At 38.5% G+C, this 25267-nt stretch overlaps 1 protein-coding gene across 3 annotated transcripts; it reads left to right on the top strand.

Annotated features, from left to right (window-relative positions):
- Positions 1–1006: 1006 nt before the first annotated feature.
- Positions 1007–21384, top strand: pitx3 (paired-like homeodomain 3). Of its 3 annotated transcripts, XM_026310054.1 has the most exons (5): positions 1007–1278; positions 7183–7300; positions 11706–11911; positions 15329–15936; positions 21014–21384. In XM_026310054.1, the coding sequence occupies exons 2-4, from the start codon at positions 7192–7194 to the stop codon at positions 15896–15898; spliced, it is 885 nt and encodes a 294-aa protein (XP_026165839.1). In that variant the 5' UTR covers positions 1007–1278; positions 7183–7191; the 3' UTR covers positions 15899–15936; positions 21014–21384. The 3 variants fall into 3 exon arrangements, with proteins under 3 accessions (XP_026165839.1, XP_026165838.1, XP_026165840.1); XM_026310053.1 differs by lacking the exon at positions 21014–21384 and having other exon boundaries at positions 15329–17528; XM_026310055.1 differs by lacking the exons at positions 1007–1278; positions 21014–21384 and adding an exon at positions 4126–4325 and having other exon boundaries at positions 15329–17528.
- Positions 21385–25267: the final 3883 nt, after the last annotated feature.

Genomic DNA, 25267 nt, shown 5'->3' with positions numbered 1-25267 from the left:
GTCCCGACCGTCTTACCCGGTCTTGGGAACTTACCGTCTCACTCGGTTTTTGTGTATTTGTGCCCTGGAGTTCCCAGGAGGAATTAAAACCTGAGTTGTCCTGCAATTGGGTCCTACCTTTTTTCCCACACCTTCACACCGACACCGGCTCATGACAAATTGATTTACACTGACACTTCAAATTTACCCAGTCCTTACATTGACACTTCTAATTCACTTAGTATTTACACTTAAATGGACACTTCAAATTTACTTAGTACTTACACTTAAACTGACAATTCAAATTTACACAGTACTTAAACTGACACTTCTAATTTACTTAGTACTTACACTTAAATGGACACTTCAAATTTACTCACTGCTTAAACTGACACTTCAAATTTACTTAGTACTTAAACTGACACTCCAAATTTACTCAGTACCTAAACTGACACTTCAAATTTACTCAGTATTTAAACTGACTTCAAATTTACTCAGTACTTGCATTGACATTTCAGGTTCACTCACTGCTTACATTTAAAGTGATAGTTAATCTTTCAGCACTTCTGTTTCTATTTGGACAATATATTTTTCAGTAACAGTATTTAGACTGCTACTTCAATGTCACTTTCCCCTTTAACTAGTTCGAATATTTCAAAAACTATTGCAAACTTAAAATCTTCAGCAGCAAGGAGGAGTACATTAAGTTGCTTGAGCTTCAAAGTTTTGAAAAACTGTTAGAGTAAAAAAACAATAACATTTGGTCCTACAGCAGATCCCCACACCCTTGGAATCCTAACGGACACTGTTACCAACAACAGTGTAGGTAAATACAAAGCTGCGTGGTGGAAGCGGCAGGGAGAAAAAATGGAGTATTTGTAGTCAGTGCGCCTGTGGGGGGGTCAGAACGCGCTCAGTGTGTTCACTCGTGTGTCTATGGCCCCTCTGCGCGGAAAACGGGAGAGACAGAAAGAGAGAGAGAGAGTAGGGGGCTGTCCTTTTTACACTGGACCTGTCACACACATTATTTAGCATGAAGTCGACCCCTCTCCTCACCCCCCTCCCTCGCTATACTCTATGCTGGGATCAAGCCTCACTGCATCACAGTCTTCATGTCTGACGACACAGAGTGGAGAAGAAGAAGAAGATGAAAAGTGACTGACTCGCTTTTTATGACTTTCTGACGCACAAGGGAACTGTTGTCCATGTCACCAGGAAACCTAAGGCCCGGGCACCCATCATCCTGCACTAAAGCTCCTTGCCTTCTACACGGATTAATTTAACCAGAGCGGATTTGACGTAAGTGCAAACGGCACATTTTCCTCTTATCTCGGTTTGTCATTGTGTATGTGGAATCTATCCAGCGCCTTTTTACATTGTGCGTAAAAGTTGAGAAAATCTTGTCGAAGTGTAAAGGAGGGGCTTCATTAAGTGCAATGTAACGTTAGATGTAGCAGCTATCCATTACACTGGCAGAGAATTTTTCTTCATGTACAAGTTAAAGTACTAAAAATAAGCTTGTAGGGCGCTGGGCATGAACTGAAACGTTTGGGTGTGTAACTTTCAATGAGCAGATTATGATGCCGATGAGACACATCACACTAAATGTGATACCGATTTATAAAAGTCTAATTGAGCTTTCCAGACGAGTAAAATAATAACGACAAAAATCATTACAAAAATATTTTAAAACTTTTAAATCAAAGAACAAACCCCGCTCTGGGTAAGACTCAATCTGGGCCTCGCATAACTGTACGGTTCTCCCAGGGTGCTGTGTTTTGGTGGCCTTCCGCCGGAGCATTACACAGAATTATCATTTTTATAGCTTGGTATGTTTTGTGAGATTTCGCAGAGACGGTCGTTGTGAAAATATTTTGGAGGTCAAAAATGTTTGGTGATGGGGAAGAAACTGATAGGCGGCAGGTGGCTGCCGGGGCCACAGGAGACCGCGGACAGAAAAACAGAGCTGTACAACTAACAACATAGGCACACATGCGCGTGCGCGAAATGCACGCAAACGCAACAATAATAATAATAATAATAATGGTAATTATAATAATAATAATGATAATAATAGTAATAACGGTAATAATAATAGTCCACTTAAGTATAGGCAGTCTACAGTCTTACTCAGCCGATGCATCTAAAAAACTATATGTTTTAGGTAAATGTCAATATTTTAAATATTTATTTTCTTATTGCATAATGTCGATTGTAAGGGAGGCCGATTCTCTATAGTGTTAAACTGGAGCCCATTCTGCCTTATACATGGATTAAAAATATTGTCTTTATAGAAAGGCTAAATTAATAAGAAAAACGTCACCCCGAAGTACTATGTTATATATAAAGCAAAGGGGTCTAACCAGATACGGCTTCTCATAACCACCAATGTAGGCAACACTGGCCCTTGGAGCCGGCACCTAATTTTCTTTCTCAAAAATCAAATGCAAGGCAGATTTAGCATCAAGAATCACCGAGGTGGAGTTCCTCCAGCAGCCCTTCAGTTAGTAACCTCTTTTGCATCTGTCCCCAGGTCAGGACATATGAAAATAAGATTTGTTTAATCGAAGTTCACGTTTGGCCTCAGGGTACTCAGGGTACAATGTAAATATTTTTAGTGGTCATCATCCAACCGTGTTCAGCAGATGCAGGTCTTAAGGCCAAGGCCTGCTGCAGCCTACTAACAGGCCCTGGTGCCATCCACTGCATTATTACTTAAGGCTTTCCGCACTTTTAATTTACACCCCATTATTTTCTGAAATTACAACACGACGAGGCGATTAGAAATAACCTGAACGGAATGTGTAGCAATAACATATACATTTACACGCAGTCAAAGCGGTAGTTGTGATAATATAGTTCTGTTTATTTCGTTAACACTATGTGACTGCAGTAGGATAACCTAAACCACCTTCAATGAACGTACTATCATCGCTGAAATTTAAAGGTGCATCATGTTAATAATATCATAAAAATATATAGGGCACTTCAAAATAAAGGCTACTAGATTCCAACGAGCTAATTTCTGCAATGTGAATCATTTCCTATTAATCAGATCGGCTGTGTTGTTTTACACTGCAGACTGCGTCAAATCAGTGCAATATTTTTTCTATCAGCCGTAATAAATTCTTGATGTGGAAAGGCTCTGTGTTAATCACTGCTGTGGACTTCTGTTGGCTCGCACAGCCAATTATTGCCCCGATCGGTTTGCACGGAGGCAGTGATTCTGCTGCAGGACTGTCTCGGCCTCCATCGCTCAATCATATGCAAATGCCTGTTATAGGAGGGCAGAAATTAACATCTACAAACATTGGGCTGAAATTCCATCTGCCGCCTCTTCGAGGAGGCCCTTAATAAGTTCTCAGACAGCAAAGTGACACACATCTTAATCAACTCTTAATCCCGGGAATTAATTCTCTACGCGTTTATGAATAATTCCTGGGCTAATGCCTGCAGCCCGTGGAAAGGCAAGCAGGCTGCCACGCGCACCGCCAGATGGACCCGGCAATCGCTGAAAAATGAGAGGATTTTTGCTTCCATTCTTCTTATTATTTTATTATTATCACCAAATATATATTTTAATTAGATCGGTGTCACCAGGTGACTGCTTATGCAAAGCGCCTCAGCTTATGCAAACATCATGCTGTTGATTTGCGTCCGTTTCTGAACAGGAGGCCCCATGACTGAGTGTAAACACGATGTTTTGGCCTTTATCTGAAGTGTACAGGCTGCGGAACACTATGTGCAGTGAATGTGGAGAGGTAGCGGTGACTGACTCAGTGCCACAACTGCCCCAGCAAATAGCCTGAGCTCACCGACGTCTAATTGCCCCGGATCAAGCCCATAGAAGTGTTGCCTCACACTGGGAAGTGGTGCCACAGAGGCAAATCAACATCAGTACAGCTGCCTTTCAAGCATCAGAGTGGCCCATGATGCATCTAACTGTCGGGTCCTGAGCGCCTCCGTCTGCTTGTTAACTCAGTGATAGCTTGTTGGCCATATTGAGCTCGGCTGTATGTGCGCGTATGCTCGTGTGTTCTTGATTTGGAAATATAATCGTGTGGGAGGGGGGGGGCTGACACCTTGTAGGCTACTGGACAAAATGACAGGCTTGCATCACCCGCACTTCCTTCGCTGCCAAGCCATCCGGCCTCTCAGCACCACATTGACACCAGGCCGTGCGTCCATCCATCACTGTCACGGTAGATAGATCCACGGCGGTGGCTCGCATTCAGATTTCGGACCAGAACATCGGACCTGTGCTCTGCGCTTAAGAAAGGGAGAGCAAGTTACCCTGACTGAACTGTGACTCATTTGTGGAGTGTCAGCACACATCTACAGCAAAGGTAACGAAAATGTCAAATTCGAGCTTTTGTAGCACGATGGTTGTTCCGTATTAGTTAACGTTTTATCGTTATGGCGCTATTAAGGCTCAGCGTTTCAAAAATATAAAATGAAACAAATCTGAAATAAATATTCTCTATTGCTAAACATTCAATCAAAATGTTCAGGTTGGGTTGTGTTGCTTTGGCACAATGCTGAGTTTGAGAGAAAACACATGATTTCGCTGCCAAGTGAGTGATGACACTGGTCATTTTTGAGTTTTGATCTGCTAAATTCAAAGCATTTTGTGCTCAGTAAAGCCATATAATGTGGAGCTCTGGGGGAACTGGTCGGGGAGAAAAATGACAAAATAACCCTGTATTTAATAAGTCAAACCCAGTTATAGTGACATATACGTTTGGAACAATCACTGAAATTGCTGAGTTTAATTGTTTGAACTTTCCATAGCCAGTGAAAGATTAGAAATCTGTTTAACAGAGGTCCTGCTTTAAGGATGTTGTTGTTAATGGAGAATTAAAACAATCAGTTGAGTGCCATTAGCGACCTGTGTCTTTAGTGTTTGAAGCTGCTGATGCATCTTTAGCTGCTGGAGACTCTTATTTCTGTGAGATGTCTTTTTATGGAAACACAGAATGTCACATCATTTTCATGAGAAAGTGAAATGGCGTGTTGTGATTTTTTATATATTACATTCCTGCTGCAGAGACAGAACTTCAGGTACACTGCATGTTTGCTTATCAGAAGAGACGCACTCCTTTACTGATTTTGGAAAATGTCAACATAAATCCATGTAGCAAAGGTTTAGAGTAAAAAGTCTCTTGAAAGAAAGGAAGATGTCTTAGCACAGCAACACAAACTGGCAGATTGGCTATCTTATACATTCACTTGATTCAGTGTTTCTAAAGACATTCAGAAGGAGGATTTAGCCTTGTCAGTTCTTACAGCAGAGTGGCTAATAGCGTAGACTGATGTACTGATGTTCAAAGAGGAAAGAGGGAAAAGTCATTTCAACAACTTCAAATAGTGTTGTGCGATGTGTAGTTGGTGGTGAGTGAGTTGTTTGACACCATGCAAATGACCTCCCCCAACTCATCAGATTTAACCCTAGCTTTAACCCCCCACCCCTGCCCCCAAATTCAGATGTGACTGGCACACAAAGGACTGGCACAGTGGCAAGCAGACCGCAGGAAAACACAACGAGGGAGTTCAGCCTCCAGGGACATACACAAGCATGTGTGTGTGTGTGTTGGGGGTTGGATTGATTTTCAGGGATGAGGTTTATCACCTTGCTAAATCTTTGATGACATGTATTCATTGTAGTGTGTTGCAGCCTTAAGACTTCTGGAGTCTACAGGTGATAGATATTACTCAGTGGTTTCAATACAAAAGCAGGGTAAAGTGTAGCACCATGCTCTCTTTGTCATTTCTTATGTCTAATACTTTGCCAGCTGAATATCTAGGAAGCATGACTTGACATCACATGTTTAATAATTAAGTCATAACTTAACTTTTGATATTTGAAAACTTCACAGGCTGTATTTTTTGTTGACATGAATTAGGGTGTTTTTTTATGATCAAACAAATTTCAACAAATGCCATTTTTTTAACTTTGTAGACATTACCAACCATCATCTCTTAGTGTGGACATTGTACACCCCCTCATTCTCAAGCTGTTACATAGTCTTAGATAAATGCTACTTATCACTGAGCAGAATGTCGGTCAGGAATGTTGTTGTGTATTTTACAGCAATAACTCCAATGCTGTACCCATAAGAGCCCGATAGAGTCAGTTCAGGGCAGGTCTTCTTATAGCTGATTATGTCAGGCTGCAATCAAAGGATCAGGATTACAACCAAAAGCTCAGGTGAATGGAAAGATTGAAGAGGAAATAGAAATAGATGCATCACCAAATCAAGCCTGTAGTTTATATAAATAAACCAATGCTTTCCTCATATCAGAGAAACACATGGTGACGCTGGCAACCATGTTTTTAATCCAACAAATTAATTAGTGATACTGTCATTTATGAATGTACTATCTGATAGGATTTAAAGATCACATTTGTTTTATTGATTAAGACTTTATAATAGAATAGTATCATGACATTTTCTTTTTAGGAGAATAGAAACTGTAAAATATTTGGATATGCTGTGTGTGATTGCAGTCATTCTGTCAATCAGAGGGATATGACAGCCTGAGGGGCAAAACCCAAGGGGGAACAACTTGTATGAGGGTATCAAGATGTCTTCTGTAATGTGGATCATGGCAGGTGAACAGTCAGTGGACATTTTAGTGGGAAAATCCCATTCTTGTGGGGGACATATGCATTCAGTGCAAATAGGGGTGTAGTGAAGTACTGTGGAATTTTACAGTTTATAACTAGTCTCTCTAAATAAAATAATAATAATAAAAATCTGTGTCTGTGAGAGAGACAGACTTTTCCTACAGCATGAATCAGGAACTGTGAAAGATGTACTTCAGGCTAATAATCCTCCAAAATGTGAAGGAATACAAAAGGTTAAGAATTAATTTCCTGATTAAGTTATAGAAATATGATATTATTGGTCGAAGAAATCAAAATCATTTGACAACTAAAACAGAAAACATAAGGTGAAGTCACAACCCTGTTCATGTTTGTATATTACAAATAGAATATCATACAATTATGATATCACAATGTAATTAACAAAAATAAAAGGCTCTTCGTTTCAGGACAAAGACATCACGGCGCTGACACCGGCCGCTTTCGGCTGGTTAAACAAAGATGCTGCTCTTGTTCGCAGGGGGCCTTGCGGCTGCGCTCAGCCGGCAGGGTATCACTATACTGTCTCACATGTGTCTCTACGTGTCTGTTTGCAGAGCCTGGTTATGGATTTTAACCTGCTGACGGACAGTGAAGCCCGCAGCCCGGCGCTGTCGCTTTCCGATGCCGGAACCCCGCAGCACGACCAGGGCTGTAAAGGCCAGGACAACAGCGGTCAGTGGACTGAAGCCGCCGTGTGTGCGATGTGCATGCATGTCTGTGTCCGCCGGCACCCATGTTACCATGCGGCCTCAATGGTCGAGCTCAAGACTGGTGCACTGGATCAACGCAAATAATGCAAAATGATAATGATGATGATGTTATTATTATTATTTTCCACATGCAATCATTATTACCAGTATGAATTTACCTGCCAAAGTTAGCTTACCGTAGGAACTGTAGGCCAGTGTTTAGCTTGTAAAGGACTCTGAGAGGAATTAAATGCAACCCGTGAGTGTGGCCCTGAAATCAAAGCCTCTTTGAGCCAGTTTTTCAGGCGCTCTGTCCTCAGGTAATACCATATAACCCAGTCCCCCTGCACTGGAAAACTCATTGCTAAAGAGCATCAGCGACGGAGCGAGACGGCTCGAGCTGATTTTGTAATGATCGAGCGCAGAAACTAGGCTATAATTGATCACCTGCAGGCCAGGCCTATCTGTTATGAGACAAATCTAGTCTAACCAATGTGGCAATGTGGCCTTCGAGCCTGAATTTAACCTGACATGAAAACACACACTCCCGTTTTCAGGTTTGCCCAAATAATAACCCAAGGGCTGTTTATTCGGGGTTTCTCGGGGTAGTCAGCAGATCACAGAATCCATCAGATGCTTATGTGACCAGTCAACGCTGACTGTCCATTAAATGATAAGAGAATCAGACGGAGGTCGGATCTTGTGGTTTTTATTTTCTCCGTCTGATTCCTCTTGCTGGGCTGCACCGACTGACCGTGTCTTATATAGCTATAAAGTGATATATATTACACAAAAAATCTGCACTCTGTCTAAATTGCCCGCCAGTGTGTGAGCGTGTCTTTATAAGCCAATGTCCTGTCGTGGTGTGTGGATGAGAATCCCTTTCAAACGCTTTCGTATAATTATCTATTGCTGAAAGGAGGGCTTGTGTCTGAGCTCATTTATTGTTTTTTTTTAAATTTAGTCTAAATGTCATATTGATTATATTTAAAACAGGCCCATGGGCCAGTTTTAGCACAAGTTCTTTACTGCCTGCTGCATTTCGTTTGCAGTGATTTAAGGCTTTTATTTTGGAATTGGAAACCACAATACTGGGGGTGGTGTCTAGTTTTTTATAATTACAATTTTGCAGTTGTAAAACTACATTTAATGAATACATAAGATCACATTTTAATAATAATTTAAATTACTTACACATAAGCATTAAAAGTGTAGAATACAATATGTTCAAATGTAAAACATTTAGTCTAAAAAATAAAAAATAATTATAGACTTGAACATTACATTTTATTGGTGCCAGTGCAGGAAGTAAAATTTACAATCCTATTTATTAGTTAAATATAGAAAATTTCAACACTTCTGAAACTTTGTATTAAGCTGGATCCAGGCTACCTACAGCGCCTCTTTCACACACAGTACCCTATAGTCCAGTTGATAATAATGGTTTGGTGTCTTTAACAAAATTAGTCTAAATGACTCTTTTAATGAGAGACTGTGCGTTATCTGTTTTACCCTGTATTCGCCCTCTGAATGCACAAGGAAACCATATCGAGGGAATACTAGTCTTAAAGAGGATTTTTTTGGAAAGATTGGCATTACAAATGCATTCACCATCTATTGTTGCTATAGTTGTTCGTTATAATGAACATAACATACAACCTTACATCTGGAGTTGGCTATTCTGAAGTACAATGTGGCTGCCACACCTTTCACTGCACCAAGCTGACTCCCATGCCACAGGCATAGAAGTGTACTGTCTCACACCCTCAATTCAACAACCCTAGTGTGTGTCTTTATAACAGCTTTCCCCCTGAAAACTGTGCTGCTCCAGTAAAAACTGATTTTGATTTTATTTTCTAAAAGCTTTGACCTGAGTGAAATGCAAAATATATGTTTTTAGCAGTCTGCACACACTATTACACTATGATCACGATTAGATCATGGTAGCTTTTTATTTCTGTGCATGTATTCCTTTTTTTCCCCATTTAATTTTGTTAAAAGCCTCTTGTAGTTGTTTTCCAGATGAAAGCCTCTGAGAAGCTGACCTGGAACGCCTCTGTCATGTCGGCACATTATCAGTCACATTGCTGCTATTGTTGGTCAGCGCATTGCTCTGAAAAGGGCTGCCCTTTCCTCTGTATTGTGTTATAGACTTTGGCCTTAAGTGACAGCTTACCCAGTGTCAGTTTACTGCCAGATAACAGCCTCAGCCTGGCCCTTATTGGTTTTGCTGGTGGCCCTGCGGAGCCTCTTTTTAAAGCCCACTGATCATTTCAAACTGCTCCCAGAGAGCTAAGCCCTTGCCAAACACAGCCCAACCTGCCCGAGTCACAAAAGCTTGATCCGCAGGATTAGCTAGCCAACTAATTTCACTTCTTTCTGTGAGGTCCTCAGATTGCGGGAGTCAAATCTAGCAGAGAGGAGTCTTGGCAGACACAACATGGATGTGTGGGCCTTTAAACTCACTGCACAGGGAGCCAAATGCAATCACTCACTGCTGTGAGTGTAATGCAGTGTTCGGAATCATTCTCTCCTAGCTATATCATGCCTATGTTTATAATTTTCCAGTCTATGGGATGGAGGGAGTTCAGATGATGCCTGATCTGACAATATTATCCAGTCATTTTCAGCAGGATGGATAACGCTAATGCGGTCTGGGGTGAAAAGTGTCAGAATGATAATAATGCTGTCAAACAGCATTAGAGTTCAGCCAGTTACACTACAGAGGGAAGAACCAGGCAAAATAGTTCTGCATTAAATGCTTTAGGGATTCTCTTAGTATATGCTCTATATATATATATATATATATATATGCTTAACACACATTGTCCTCAGCACACATTACTAGTTGCTCTGCTATTAATGTCCTATAAAGGAGCTAATTTCTAACTGGTCAAGACAGTCTTTCATTCAAAGCAAATATAGTGGAACATTTACTATTGTACATGATAATATCCTGGGTTTAAATTGATTTTTCCCTTATTAAGGTTTTTAGCAGTTCCAATTTTCCAAAAATCTGCTCTAGTTTTACACAGGGTTCAAGCCACTAAGTACATCTACATATAAATATTGCACTGAAGTGAAATGTTGAGGTTTTTTAGTTTAGAAGTTCTGCTTAAAGCTAAATGATACAGTGGTAACTATGGTTACTTGTGCAAATGAAGAGTTTACATGTCAAACATGGTTTGATTACCTCAAGAATGGCTGGGGATCTAATTCAACAATTGGATTTTACAAGTTTTTATAAGTTTTCTGATAAATTCAATTTCAATTAAAAGACTGTGCAAATGGCTAGTTTACCATGTTAGAGCTTTGTCTGTTTCTCCATAAGTAATATTGAATTAGGCCTGTGATGGACTGGTGACCTGTCCAGGGTGTAACCCCTGCCTTTCACCCAAAGAGAGCTGGGATAGGCTCCAGCAGATCCCTGTGACCCTGGTCAGGAATAAGCAGGTATAGATAATGGATGGATGGATAGTATTAAATCACATACTGTAACACAGTTTAACAAGTGTAACACAACACATGTACTGCATATGAGAAACATTTATTTATTTATAGCTTTGTTTTAAGATTACATAATTATTGACCACACTAGTTATGTGGTAACAGTTATGATCCTGGTCTTAATATTTTGAGTTATTTGTTTTTTAATGTTGTATAGAATCACTAAAGCAAATTATACCCTGGAATGATGTGGACCTCATAGCATCACCTGCATTATTGCCTCATCTTGTTTCATATATTTGATGATATTGTCACAATGATAAGCACATTCTCTTTAATATTATTTTATGCAACCTATGACATTTTACTTCATTAATTACTGTTAATTAATATAATTTAAATAATATTTAATTTAATCCCCGTGACCCTGAACCAGGAAAAGCGGGTATAGAAGATGGATGGATTTAATTTAATAACTTTAAATTAGAATAACTGCTGTAAAAATTGAATTTCCCCTTGGGGATTAATAAAGTACTTCTTCTTCTTCTTCTTCTTAAGTTTACTGTATATTTATACTATAAATGCCTGAATTCACAGTTGTGCTGTGATTAATATTCTTATTATAACTTGTTAACAAAAAAATAAGAAGAAAAAAGGTGAAACTCTAGATTACCTTCAATTAGTAGTGTTTTCCTGAGCTTTTAAATTCATGTCATGGTCTTCATCAAAAGATGGCGTTTGCTCAGTTTAACATACAGATAGCTTAGTTGGTATCTAAGCATGGGAGCTATAGTCACTTTTAAATTCAACTGCCATGCTGAGGATCAAGAACTTCCATGTTTAATTGTTTTGTTGTCATTAGTATTCTGTCCTGTCTGTGTATCTTCTTATCTAACCAGCCCATATACTTATGAAATTATTTTTCTTTTTGTGTTTTGCAGACACAGAGAAATCCCACCCGAACCAACTGGATGAGTCCAGTGCTGAGGATGGCTCCCTGAAGAAGAAGCAGCGGCGGCAGAGGACTCACTTCACCAGCCAGCAGCTGCAGGAGCTGGAGGCTACCTTCCAGAGAAACCGCTATCCCGACATGAGCACCAGAGAAGAGATCGCAGTGTGGACCAACCTCACCGAGGCACGGGTCAGGGTGGGTACACACACTCCACCATGGCTCCTCTGGAACACACAACCTTTTTAGGCCCATGATAGCCATAGTTATATGTGCCATAGATATCTGATTAAAATATTATATCAATGTTGTATTTACAGCTTGTTTTTTATGCCCTCATGTGGCTAAAATTTTGTTTAAAATTTGTTTTTTGGTGATTTAAAGGTAAGGGATTTAGATTTGAAGTTATTCCTGATTAAAGTTGTTGATAACCAAAATCTGAACCATTGTAAAAAGGCTGTATTTCCATACAAAATTAGGAGAAAGACATATTACAGAAACACAATATAAGGCTATCCTATTGAACCCACTGTAATATTACTGTCACTTCTAGTGGCCATCTTCTCAACTTTGTAAAACTTCCATGATCACATACACTTCACCTAAATGTCAAAGGTGCAGTAGAATGTGCCCACTCCCAGTGGTTTGGTCATTGTAGCTATATGGAGCAGGAGGACACACATTCTGATGGATGACAATACAATCGTTGGCCTGCCTGACAAGTAATGGATCAAATTATTGTTGGCTGGAAGAAAGGTCACATAGCATGCACTCTTGGTTGTTATTTTGAAAGGACAACAGACTACATATTCTCATGACTAATCTCTGTCAGTGGCCCTTCTGACCTCTGCATATAGGCAAATTCCTACATGCCTAAAATATGTCACCTGAAAGCTTGACTCGTGATTGGTCAGAAAGCTGCTATTAATTATCAAAGCTTCAGTTTGACAGAACGTATTGATAACACTCAGTCAAAAACAGCTCATATGCTAACATGTTAACATGCTGGTGTTTGGCAGATAATGTTTTACACATGTAACAGTGCACAGTGCAGCTGAGGCTGATGAGATTTACTTCAGTTTTCTAGGTATCCGGTTTTAAATCAAAATGTTTGTCCAAATTTAATTTTGACCAGATGCGCTTGCAAGGTGAAAAATGTATTTCACGTCAAGGGGATCATTAACGTCTGTACCAGATTTGGTTTGTTTGAAAGAATTTAAATCTTACTGTGATGCTAGAGGAAAAGTCGTGGGTCGGTGCTAGTCAACCCAGATTACTTGGCAAGCATTCCTTTTAGCATTGGTTTTTACAGTTTCCCAGAACAGGGAAGATGTAAATGAAATGAAAAATATACTCAGCTCTTTGACCCACAGCCTCTGGTGTACTGAATCACTGCTCCTAATATGGTAGTGCTTTTGTTTTTGACTCATGTCTCATTTACAGAATAACATAATTTCAAACAGGTCAAAATTCTGCAGTGGGTGATAAATGAAAAGCATTTTTGTTCATTGAATCTTGCACTTCAGTGTGGGGATAAATATACACCTTTTAACATTTTTATATTGTTCCATGTTTGCGGGTGGTCTGGACATGCAGCTTTTTGCTAGCAGTTTGACAGCAAATGTATGAGGTGATAAAATATACTGATAAAATACCAGATCTGTTTACAGCCTTTGACGGAAGTGGCCAAAATCAATTAATACATGCTGACATCACCAAGAATGCTGGCCTAGCATTTGAAATAAGTGCCTGAGTTATATATTTTATACATTAGCATATGGATATGCGAAGAATATTAATAATATGTGAATATCTGCCCGCTGGGAGTTCTTGTTTTCTCACACAGGCAATATACGCTAGATCCAACAACATCAGAGGGCTCTGATTGCTTGTAACAGTGTTTTGATACCTTTCTCTTACAATCATTTGACAATTTCATGGAAAACATAAATGTCGCTGGAGACCAACCAGTATATAACCTTGACATTCAGCCTCTTCCAGAAACCTTCCAACAGCATTGCCTCCAAGTCACAGTAAAGATTGAAGGCCCTCTGTCCTTCAATATGGGGTTTCCCCTGCTGTCACTGAGTGGGATGGAAAACTCAGAGTCATACACTTTATAGTGATATTAAGGGTCAACAGCATTCTGTTACTATAATAACAGAGGATTGGATGATAGACAGCATGTATGCCAAAGGGGCAGAGAAACACAGCAAACACCTGTAGAAGTTTCACGAGGACACACAACATGAAACACTTGATACTATTAACTTATTTTAATTTTACTAAATGCACTAGTGTTAACAGATGACTATGAGGTTTCTCTCAGATACCATATTTGCATCTTTTTTAGTACGCACAAATGAAAGGTTTCTGTTTCTGAAAGTTTGTCCAGATTTTTACTCATGGGGGAACTTGGCACAATTTTCATTTCTAAAAAGCCTCAATTTAGATTTTCCACTAAAGCTTAATCCAATTCATATCCTCCAAATATAGGATCATAAAATGACAAATGTGAAGATTGCCATTCCCTGACATTTCTTTCATTGGGATCTCACAATTCAAATAAGTCAATTATTAGTTTTAATAAACCTTGCCTAATATGTCTGTTTGATGATACACCTCAACTTACTTTCTGGGATCATTATGTCTTTCAAAAATTCTGGATACATATGCACACAGTATTATTTAAAGTATTAGAGTGGGGTTAGGATACTCTGACTGGATGTGGATTAGAATTGACTTTAGAAGTGACTATTGACACTTAAAATATTTCTTAAGGAGAAATCACTTGAAAATAACTTCACCCAGTCACTCCACTATTTGTTTTCGTGAAAAATAAACTAAATCTAAATCACTCCACTCACCTGGGCATTATTGAGTGGCTGTATGCAGATCATCCATGTCACCATAATTTACTTTCTCTACACTAATCCAGTAACTTCAGCTTTTCATAGTGTGCATAAGATCAATCAAGGATGTACAATCAGTACTGGGAAGAAATTTCAGTATATACAGACATTGTCACTGTCACACAATAAAGTAGCTTGCTGGAAACCAGTGTATGCATTATTTATAGTTGAATTTGTATGTGACACACATACATGCATACATACACATACTTTTTTTTACCACATGCCACATTAGACAGATAACTCTGGCAGCGAACATGATAAAAATTCCAGTCAGAAATGGCAGCCTAAAGAGAGCTAGACACCTGTGTGTATCCAAAAACATCAGCTGACATCATGGTGAAGCTTAAATGTACAGAAGCCCCTTCACATATTTAATGTTAGCAAGACACTGTGCAGTTTGCTAATGCACAGATTGAAAGGACTGGAGCCTCATTCAGAATAGTATTTATAACATTAGCATGTTAGAAAGTCCTGCTGTTTCCTCCACAAAACCACTAAAAGTTATAGTATACTGGAGTTTCTGTTCTAATAAGGAGCCCAAAATATATGTATTTTTTAAACATGCAGTATTTTTTAAAATAAATTCTAAGTGACTCGATAAAAGGTTTTGAAGGTCTCATTTTTCTAATAAAGGGGTCTTAGGGAAGCTACAAATTATTTACTGTAAACTTAAACCTTTTCTCCTTTTGGCTTTCCCTAGGTATGGTTCAAGAACAGACGTGCCAAATGGAGAAAGCGGGAGCGGAACCAGCAAGCAGAGTTATGCAAAAATGGTTTTGGTGCCCAGTTCAATGGACTCATGCAGCCCTATGATGACATGTACACAGGCTACTCCTATAACAACTGGGCTACAAAGAGCCTAGCAAGCAGCCCACTCTCTGCTAAGAGCTTCCCATTCTTTAACTCAATGAATGTAAGCCCCCTGTCATCCCAACCCATGTTCTCCCCTCCCAGCTCCATCCCCTCCATGAACATGGCCTCTAGCATGGTGCCTTCAGCAGTAGCTGGAGTTCCCACCACTGGGCTCAACAACCTGGGCAATCTCAACAACCTCAACAGCCCCACGGCACTCAACTCGGTAGCAGTGACGGCAGCCACTTGCCCCTACGCCACCACAGCTGGTCCCTATATGTACAGAGACACCTGCAATTCAAGCCTGGCCAGTCTGCGGCTCAAGGCCAAGCAGCACACCAACTTCACATATCCAGCAGTGCAAAACCCCGTGTCCAACCTGAGCCCCTGCCAATATGCTGTGGACCGGCCGGTATGAAGAAGCTTCAACATGACCCTTGGAACAACCAACCAGCTGTAAGTCCACCATTACTGAGCTTAACGTCTCTTCAGTTCCTATCTCCAAAATGCCAGGTGAACCACAGACTCAAAGATCACATATTGAAGGTACACAGTGAAAATAATCTTCAAAACTGTTGTAACAAATAGACCAAGATGGACCACCACGCTTCAAAGGATGTCGCTCCAGTTCATGAGAGTTTCTTACTGAACTGGCCAGCTGCTTCAGAGGATTTCTACAGATTATTATCCATTATGATTTTCTTCTTTCTAACTGCATGATTAGATTAAGTATAGAATCAAGGATAAATAAAACAAGGGTTCAACTGGACTGGTGGTCAACATCTTGATCCAAAAACATCAAATGTGATCTTTGCTACTGTCGCAGGAAAAGGGACCTGTAGTTGCAATGTAGGAGAAATGGAGGATGTATATAAGACTTTTTCTGTTTTGTATGTGACAAAAAAATGTAGTACTCAAAGGATGAGAAAAGCATGTTCTTCAAAAGCAAAGGCCAAGTTGAGGCAAAGTTGAAGTACTGTGAGCACATCCTTTAGGAACTTTAAACTTTGTTGTGAATTCTTCAGCCCTTGGAAGGTCATAGGTCAAAGGTCAGCTTGGAAATTAACACAACTTCAAGTAATTAAACACAAAGAAACAATACACACACATACACCAGAAAAGCTGCAAAAATTTTCAATTAAAACTCTAAAAAGCCATTGAATATATAAATTTGTGTGGAGTTATGCAAAAGCAGTACATGACTGTAAAAAATGTATGTAAGAGTACAGTTGTTATAACAAAAAAATCAAGCTTTTTTTAGGGCCCATTGTTATGATCTACAAATGGGCACTGGATGGAACAATACACGTCCTTCGCTCATTGATACCTTGTGATATTAGTCAGTGTGACAAAGGCCAACACATGATGTTCTCCCAACATTGAGCACAATTCCATGGCAACCCCAATTCACTTCCAGGTTCAGCACTTATGCAACGCTGGAGTAGAGTAGTAGGTAGGAGGGAGAGAGGTGGGGAGATCTAGATGTTCCAAGTGGCTGCTCACTGATATGTTTGACCTACACTCAGTGTGGTAACTGCATGCTATCCAATAACACAGCAGGAATTCACAGAATCCGAGGTTGAAGCGGCGCCAGGATTACATAAGGATCTCAAGGAGCAAGGTGTCCCAGTGGAGCCACAAATGAGGGGTTAACAGCCCATCAATCCCCATCAGCCCCTGCAACTGTTTATTGCTCTGACATTTCCACTGTGGTTGTTATTTTTTCTTTTTTTTTGGCAGTTTCTAGCCAAATTCTACAAAGTTACATTTTTAATTACCTAGTTTCTTGAAAATACCTAGTAAATAGGGTGGAAATGGTCTCAAGGCACTCTTATTTTACTGCCCAAATTCTGCTACAGATACTACTGCTTATACTAGTAGAACTGCTGCTCATAAAATCTATTTAAACATTTTTTCTTTTAGTTTTTCAATTTATGTTCTTATAGTAAACAAGTGGTGCATATTTCAAACATCATATATGGTTATGTTTTAAAAGGGACGCGGGAAGACAGGAGGAGACAAAATTAAATAAAATTCAAAAAAGTCCAGTTTGTTTTAGGTGCAGTCTTTATTTTTTACCTGTTTAACAGTCAAATAACTTAAAACCCTCTGACCAGCTCCAAGCTAAATTGTGACGTACAAATGTGAAATGTTGTTGGGAATGAAAAGTCTCTGATTTGGAGCTTCCGTTTACAGAATCTGAGTATTAAACTATGGAAAGTGACGTTACTACGTTGGCTGCAATATGTCAGGGATAAGACTGTAATGGATGATGTGGCAATGCATTTTGCCCTTGCAGAATCCTAATCGATGAGAGAACATACAGTATTATCCTGCTTAGACCACAACCACTTTCCAACAAGTACCTAATCATTTTCACATATAGCTAATTCGGATCTTCACATACACACATAGACAGGCGACCTATCCTTCCCCCTACAGTTACAAACACACACGTTTTGTTCTCAGTTACTCCGTCTCTCTTATCACTGACTTTCTCACATCTCCTTATCGTACTTTTTCCTCTCCAGCCTTCCCTTTCATTTATTCGGACTTGAAAATTCCCACAAATATAAAACACCACTAGAACTGCATTTGCATGATTCTCAGTGAGAAGATCTTTATCCTGGTTTTTCTTTGTTGTTGGTGGATGCACATGGCATAAAACATGACAACCTCAACTCAAAGGTCCACTTACCAGCTTTTTTTTCCCAGAGCTTTCAGCTACAGTACACCAGAAAATGGTTTGCTCAGGAAAACTAAGTAAGAGGACCTTGAGTTTAGATTGTTTTGTCAGAATAATATGTCCGATAGAGAAATGGCACAACAGAGAAAAGTAAAATATTTGTTTTCATAAGAATGTTGAAATGAAACAGATTAAAAAGAAAGCATTCTGCATTAAAAATAAAAACAGAAGTAATAATTGTTTTCATTTTTCCTGCAATTAGTGCATATTTACATAATTCTCTCCAAGACACTTTTTAACAAATTATTATGAAATGACATGTTAAATTTTGACTTGTTGGATTCTGTTGATTAATTAAGTGGAACACCTATGACATATGTGTTTGTTTGTCCTTCTAAATGAATGTGCCATTTTTAAAGTAATTAGCATTTAATTGTTAAGATGTGAGAGAAAAGGTGAACAAAACCAGCAAATTCAACCCAAAACCAAGTAATATCAGGCGAGGAACATCGATATTGATACTGCTGCTTTTTAACATTAAAAGCAGCTAAAATATTATCATGTCATGAGAAGGAATATGCTGTGATTTTGGAGGTAAGTGCTTATTAATAGGAGTCTGAATATATTTCTATCATCACCAAAAAACTTGACAAAAATGTGGTATTTTTTTAGTAGTTTAGTATTTTTTAGTATGAGTATTACCTGGCTCTTGCAGTAAAATAAAGTTTAACACAGCAGTTAACACTGATCTTACCCCAAATACTCTGCAATTGAGGGGGAATTCATTTGTTTACTCTTAAAGAAAGAGTCAAACAGTTTGACGTGTAAATGAAAAATCTGCATTGGGTGTTTGTCATCTGATCAGAACTGACAGTATCTGTCCATTTCAAAAGCAAGATAACACATTATTATACCTGTTTGTGTTAGTTCCTATATTTATGTCTTTTATTTTGTAGGGTCCAATCATATGTTTTGAACTTGGGTGGCTACAGGTTAAAATATCACGAGGCAGCCCTGAAAGTTGATACCATAGTTTGCAAACCCGGTGCTGAATTGTTTCTGTTGCTTTTTCATCTTTTTGTTTAAATCTTGAAGTATTTAACATTCGTTATTCTCTTCTGTCCTCACTGTACCATCATTTTAGCACATCAATAGATGGCAGGTCACCATAAACTTTCAGTGGAATAGGAGTATTGGTGTTATCAAGCTTATTGATGCTATTGATGAAAACAAATCTGCATGTTGGTACTTGGTATATCCAGTCACCTTGTTCAGGGGAAAATGAAGTCTGGCCTGCAGCTGGTTCAGTGTGTAGAAATTAGGGGAATTTGCATTTGTATTAAGCTGTATTCCTATTTTTCCTTTTCTACTCAATAGGTAATGAGAGATTAGAATTTAACCTGCATATAGAAACAGTAAATACAGCATGACACATTCTTCTTTTCTTCCTTCATTTATAAGATTTTGAAATGGTCTGAGCTCATCACAGACTTTGGCCACTTCAATTAGTGAATTACAATTTGTGAACAAACCAGAAAAAGCTGAGATATAATGTTTGACATTGCACCCGTGTTTTCTGCTGCCTACTGGTTGTCCCGTAAGACTTATTAACTGTGTGTTTGTACTGGACTCGCTCAGAGCTGTGGTCCTGACCCAGTCGTCTGCATAGCTACTGCTGCTAAATGCACAACCAGGGTTTGAATTACTGTGGTTACAGGGGATCTCAGATGGGGAGGGAGTTTTGCAATTATGCGACTAAATATTTATGAAACAAACAAAATAGAGGCTCTACTGCACAGAAGTAGCTAAAGCATCTCTTTTTTACTGCACACGTTACACATAAGGAGCACACTGGGGGCACAAATTTATAGACAGCTGCCTTAATGCACATTTTTACACACATGCTTTTTGCCAACAGCTGTGTCCAATTCACACAGTCTCTCCCTGATGCACTGCCACAGTCCCACTAACAACTTCAAGCTATTTTAACACCAAATACACAATAATTAGCCACAGGGGCAGAGTATAGTCCCAATATAGCACAGCAGCTCACCACGACTGTACAAAAAAATCTGGCAGCGTATCGATTGTGGGGTTCAATTGTGTTATATGCATTTCAGTCATTCAACACAGCAGTACAAGGTCACAGGGAAGCAATACAAGCAATGTCTAACATAATAAACAACACTGTTTAAGCTATAACAAAGATTATACTATTTGAACACATACATTTGTACTTGTAAGCAGGCAGATAAGACTAAAATGGGCTGTTTACAGGTGTCCTCTCATAAGTTGATGTTTTGTGGTGAATTTTTGCTACTTCTGAGGGAGCACAGGTCTCTAGTGGAGGAGCTGAACCCCCTATAATTCAAACAACATGCATAGCTATTTGAAAGGTTTGGATTTCTCTGGTGCTGGCCTCTTTTCAGCCATACCTTTAATTTTTTTAACTTTAACTTAACTAACTTTCCTATTCAAGTAAGCAAGTTAGCTGCTGCCTTTGATTGGATTTAATGATGAGAAGATGAAGATGTGTTTAGCCATATGGAACAAATAGAACTAATGCTAGGATGAGGATAGAGAGGGCCTAAATTACATTAACCACAGTGAACCACAAAGCTTTGTCGGAGGGATATTTGCATGGACATGAGGGACTGAAGACATCAGGACATCAGACAAAATAAAGCCATATTAGACTGGTAAGAGCTTGGGTATGTTGGGGAGAGGCAGGCTGTGTATATGACAAACGCCATCCCTGCTCCACACTTTTGTTCATATCAGAATATCGGAATGCCAGTCTCTCTGGTCTTAAAATTGACATAATCAGTGAACATTTTTCTTTCCTAGGTTGTCAGACCTACAGGATTATAAAAGCCCTGGCCCATGGAGTGACTGAGGCAGTCACAGTATATGCTCTTCACCACCACACCACACTAAAGAATCAATATAGCACCAGAGGGGAGATCTGTGCAAGTCCCTGATGTTTACTCACACTACAAAAGCACAGCAAGCGAGGAGAGCGCGCTGACCATGGTCTGGAAAAAACACACAACCCAAGGATGTTCTAACGATTACCTCAGAGAATAGACAGGAGAAGAGACACAATAATGGATGGAGGAATAAGAGGTGGATATTTCTGTAGTAACATACATGTGTGTAAAGTTTGTTGAAATTATTTGATTTATCCTATAAATAAAGTTTGTCCGTTTTTTCTTTTATTGTTTTTCATTCATAATGGTATGATTTGTTTGTTATATGCCCTTTATTAGGGTTAGGGTTAACAACCCTCTACTTACAATAATAAGTAATTGTATAATATGACTTATGTATGTGTGTAATTGTTACAATTTTCTTTACATATGTACCGAAAAGGAAAAATATGGACAAAATCATACATAGAAACACCAAGGAAGAGATACAGGCATACTCTAAAACCTATGCGCTAAAGAGAGATCATACTTTTGGTTTTCAAATACTAGAGCTGACATCTTAAATGCTGAAAAGAAAGATACAGTACGTGAACCATTAGTTAATGTTCCTATCAACCATATAAAATGGCATGCTGTTTTTAAAGGGCTATGAAATTGCTCAAATGTTCTCACACCTAACCACTCCACACCAGCATACAATAAGTATTTCAACTGTCTAATAGTTACCAATATTATTTTTGGTATGGATGTGGATCATATTACGGAAGTTGCATTCCATATATACATTTGAGTAAGCTAGATATTGCTCTATTTATAAATGATTTATATCTGTATCTGTCACAGTGAAACTATGCTGTAATAACTCACAGAAAATATAAATGAATCTTCACTGAGGACAACATCCAAGTATACATAATTGGTAACCAGTATGTAAAGGTAATTGTAATTTACTAGCTTTACACTGAAAAAGTCTATTTGAGTAGTACTGAGGTAATGCAATGTCTTAAATGATTTAAAACAGTTGTGTTGATCTGACTTGGCACCTCAATTTGAAAAATGTAATTAATTAATAAATTAATTAATTTGTCTGTTACACATCGACAAAATAAACAAAAATACATAATAAATCTGCCTATTTCTGGGTAAACACCTTTTCTCCAGATGTTTTTCTGATATGTTTGCATTTATTGACTGTACACTGCAATACTTCCTGGCCTTATTCCAAGCCAACGCACTGCAGTTGCATCACTTCTGGTTAACTGAGTCATCTAAACAATTTATACATGTGTGTTAATCATTGATAATTTTGCTCCAGATGCTTTCAAGATGTATGGCTCCAGAAAAATCCAATGTGAAAATAAAAATTCATCAGTTCTTATGTCTCAGGGCATATCACATCAGTGCAGGGACTAATACTATTAAGTGCCATGTTTCTTTGTAACTCATCTGTCTGTAATCTGTCACTGCAACTTCCTGGGGACATATATGACTTTAAGAGTCAACTGCAGATTAACATTAAAATAGTTCAAATTTACATTTTTTGAGCCTCTAATATCCACCTCTACTGACATGGAGGGAGATTTGAGATGATATGTGACACATACTATGCGGTAGTTATTTAGCATTACACACTGATGTGATGCCCCATTTTATCTATTTGAATGAAGAAACAAATCATGATACTGAGACAAAGCAGGTCTGACCAGCCATGTGTGAACACATACACTTTTAATCCATGCAGTCACATGGACGTTGATGTGATTTAACTCACAAACTGATTATGCAGGATTAGCCTTGTTAAATGTAATACTGACTGAGTGTGCATTATTAAAATCGACTAGCTGTTTCAGATAGAAAAGGGGTCAGTTCTGTGGCTTCTTTGTGCTGATCTCTGCCCATAGATCTGCTAGTTGCTTATTGTCTACCTATGATTTGAGGAGGTACAGTCTATTTGCATTTCATTATTCCTCACTTGTATGGTAGATTAATGTGTCAGAGGAGACAAAATGAAAGTGAGGAAAGTGATAAATATAATTAGGAGCAGAAAACACCTTCATGGTAATTACTGCTGAAAATACAGAGCGACAGAGTAGTTCAGCAGATTCTTCTTACTGTTTGTTCCTGGTGGGGGATTAGAAAAAATTAGAACTGGCTGATACAAGCTTTTGAAAGTTATTAACTAAACAAAGTGACTTTTGATGTAACTTTTTATGAGCTGTTTGCTCAACCTATTTAAAGTAGTAAGTCTTAGTTAATTGCAAGAACTGATTTAGAAAAGAGTTCCATACATGTGAAGATAAGATGAACAAATGAATCTTTTTGAAACATACAAACCAAAAGAGGACAATAAATAAAACAGTATAAAGACAATAAAATGGGTGTTATTTAAAAAAGAAAAAAAAAAAAAAAGAAGCACAAGTGCAAAAATATTTTTACACAAGAAATAATGTAAAAGGTGATTGTAAAAAATGTCTGTCTGTACAAGTGTGTTTTGAGAAGCCACTCAAGCTTACACTTAAATGGCAAGCTTGAGGTCTTCTGGAGAAGCATCCCAATGACAGAGGCCTTGGGCAGTGAAGGTTCTGCCATGGCCAGCTAACTCCAACTGTGACCCAGCACATAATGTGCTGAAGGAAGGCTGAGAAAATATAGTTCAGAGCAAGATCCTGCATAGCCTTGAATGTACTTAGCAAGATATTAAAAACTAATCTAAAATGAATGGAGAGCCAGTGAAAGAGGCCAAAAAAGAGGTGATGTTATTTCATCAAAGCAAGAATTTAATGGCATTACAGTCATCAGGTTTAAAGCAATAAATAGGAGCAGAATATATATATATATATATATATATATATAGTATATTTAGAAATTTAGAAATATTTAGAAAATATACTATATACAGAAATATATGTAGTATATTTTCAAAGGAGGAAAAACTACCAAAGAAAGTCAGAGAGAGGAATTTCATATCTTCCTGAAAACACTACTATCTATGTACAGATGCCAAAAATCTACTTGGCCTTGTTTGGGCTTCAAATACTACTTAGTAGTAGAAGGAAAATCTTAACTCACGTCCACCTGCTCTCTACTCACTTGCTCAAGGCTCATGGTTTTAACTATAAAATGTATATAAAAAAATCAATGTTTTAGAAAGACTAACAGAAGGAATTCTGTTGACAGAGTTAACAGAAGCATTAGTCTGTCTCTATACTGACCCATTACAGCACAGGTAAATAGTATTTTAGTTACAATACCGTTCACCTCACAGCAGGTGTGAGCAGCCACACAATGAACCATGCCCTGCAGCTGACAGCCAGCAATGGTGCACCTTTTCGAAGACGGAGCATATGTTGGTGGGGGTTTGATCCAGGACAAATCCTTTTTATCAGTTCATCCGTTCCAGGACACAAGATATGTGGTCAACACAAAGAATTTACAAAGACACAGAGACATTCCTGGACTGTAGCCTCTGAGGAAAGTTCAGGAAAGCTGTAAATATCTTGTCCTAATGCCAGAAAATGTGACCATGTTCATGTTATACAAATAAGAAGAGATCAGTGTTTCTTCTGCCACTATTATTACTACAACTACTTTTAGTTCTAGTGCAACTACAACTCTATAACAATTACAACTTTTACATATTAACCTAAATAACAATTGAGCCATGATATGTCCTCCTAGAAACAGTGTCTCTGTTAAGCTGAGTAATCTTCAGATCTCACTGTAATGAGTTTTCAGCGATATAATAGATAGACAGTCTTCTACTAAAAAAACAGTCCCAATTAAACTGTTAGAATGTGGATTGGTGAATTGGTCAGAGAAACAGAGGTACTGCTTTGGGAAAGGGATATGACTGAATATTTATAAAGCATTTTGGAAAATATGCTACTTTTCTTTTTTCCATGACTGACTTAAGAAAGTTGATACTTTGTACTTGAACATTATATGTCACATTTTCATTATTTTCTGGTTAAACCATCATGATACAGCATGTTAAATGGTTTTGGTTGTGGTACTATCAGACTATGGATAGGGTCAGGCTTACTTTTACTGCCTGCTTCAACTCTTTATGCCAAGCAAGGCGTTAGCCCTGTAGTTAACACAAGATCAATTTCAATCTTCTAAACCTCCTTCCTAAAAAGAAAGCAAATAAATGTAATTCCAAAAACACTGA

The sequence above is a fragment of the Mastacembelus armatus genome, chromosome 15, assembly GCF_900324485.2.
Source record: "Mastacembelus armatus chromosome 15, fMasArm1.2, whole genome shotgun sequence".
Classification (NCBI taxonomy): domain Eukaryota; kingdom Metazoa; phylum Chordata; class Actinopteri; order Synbranchiformes; family Mastacembelidae; genus Mastacembelus; species Mastacembelus armatus.
This window is presented reverse-complemented; position numbering and strand designations above follow the sequence as displayed.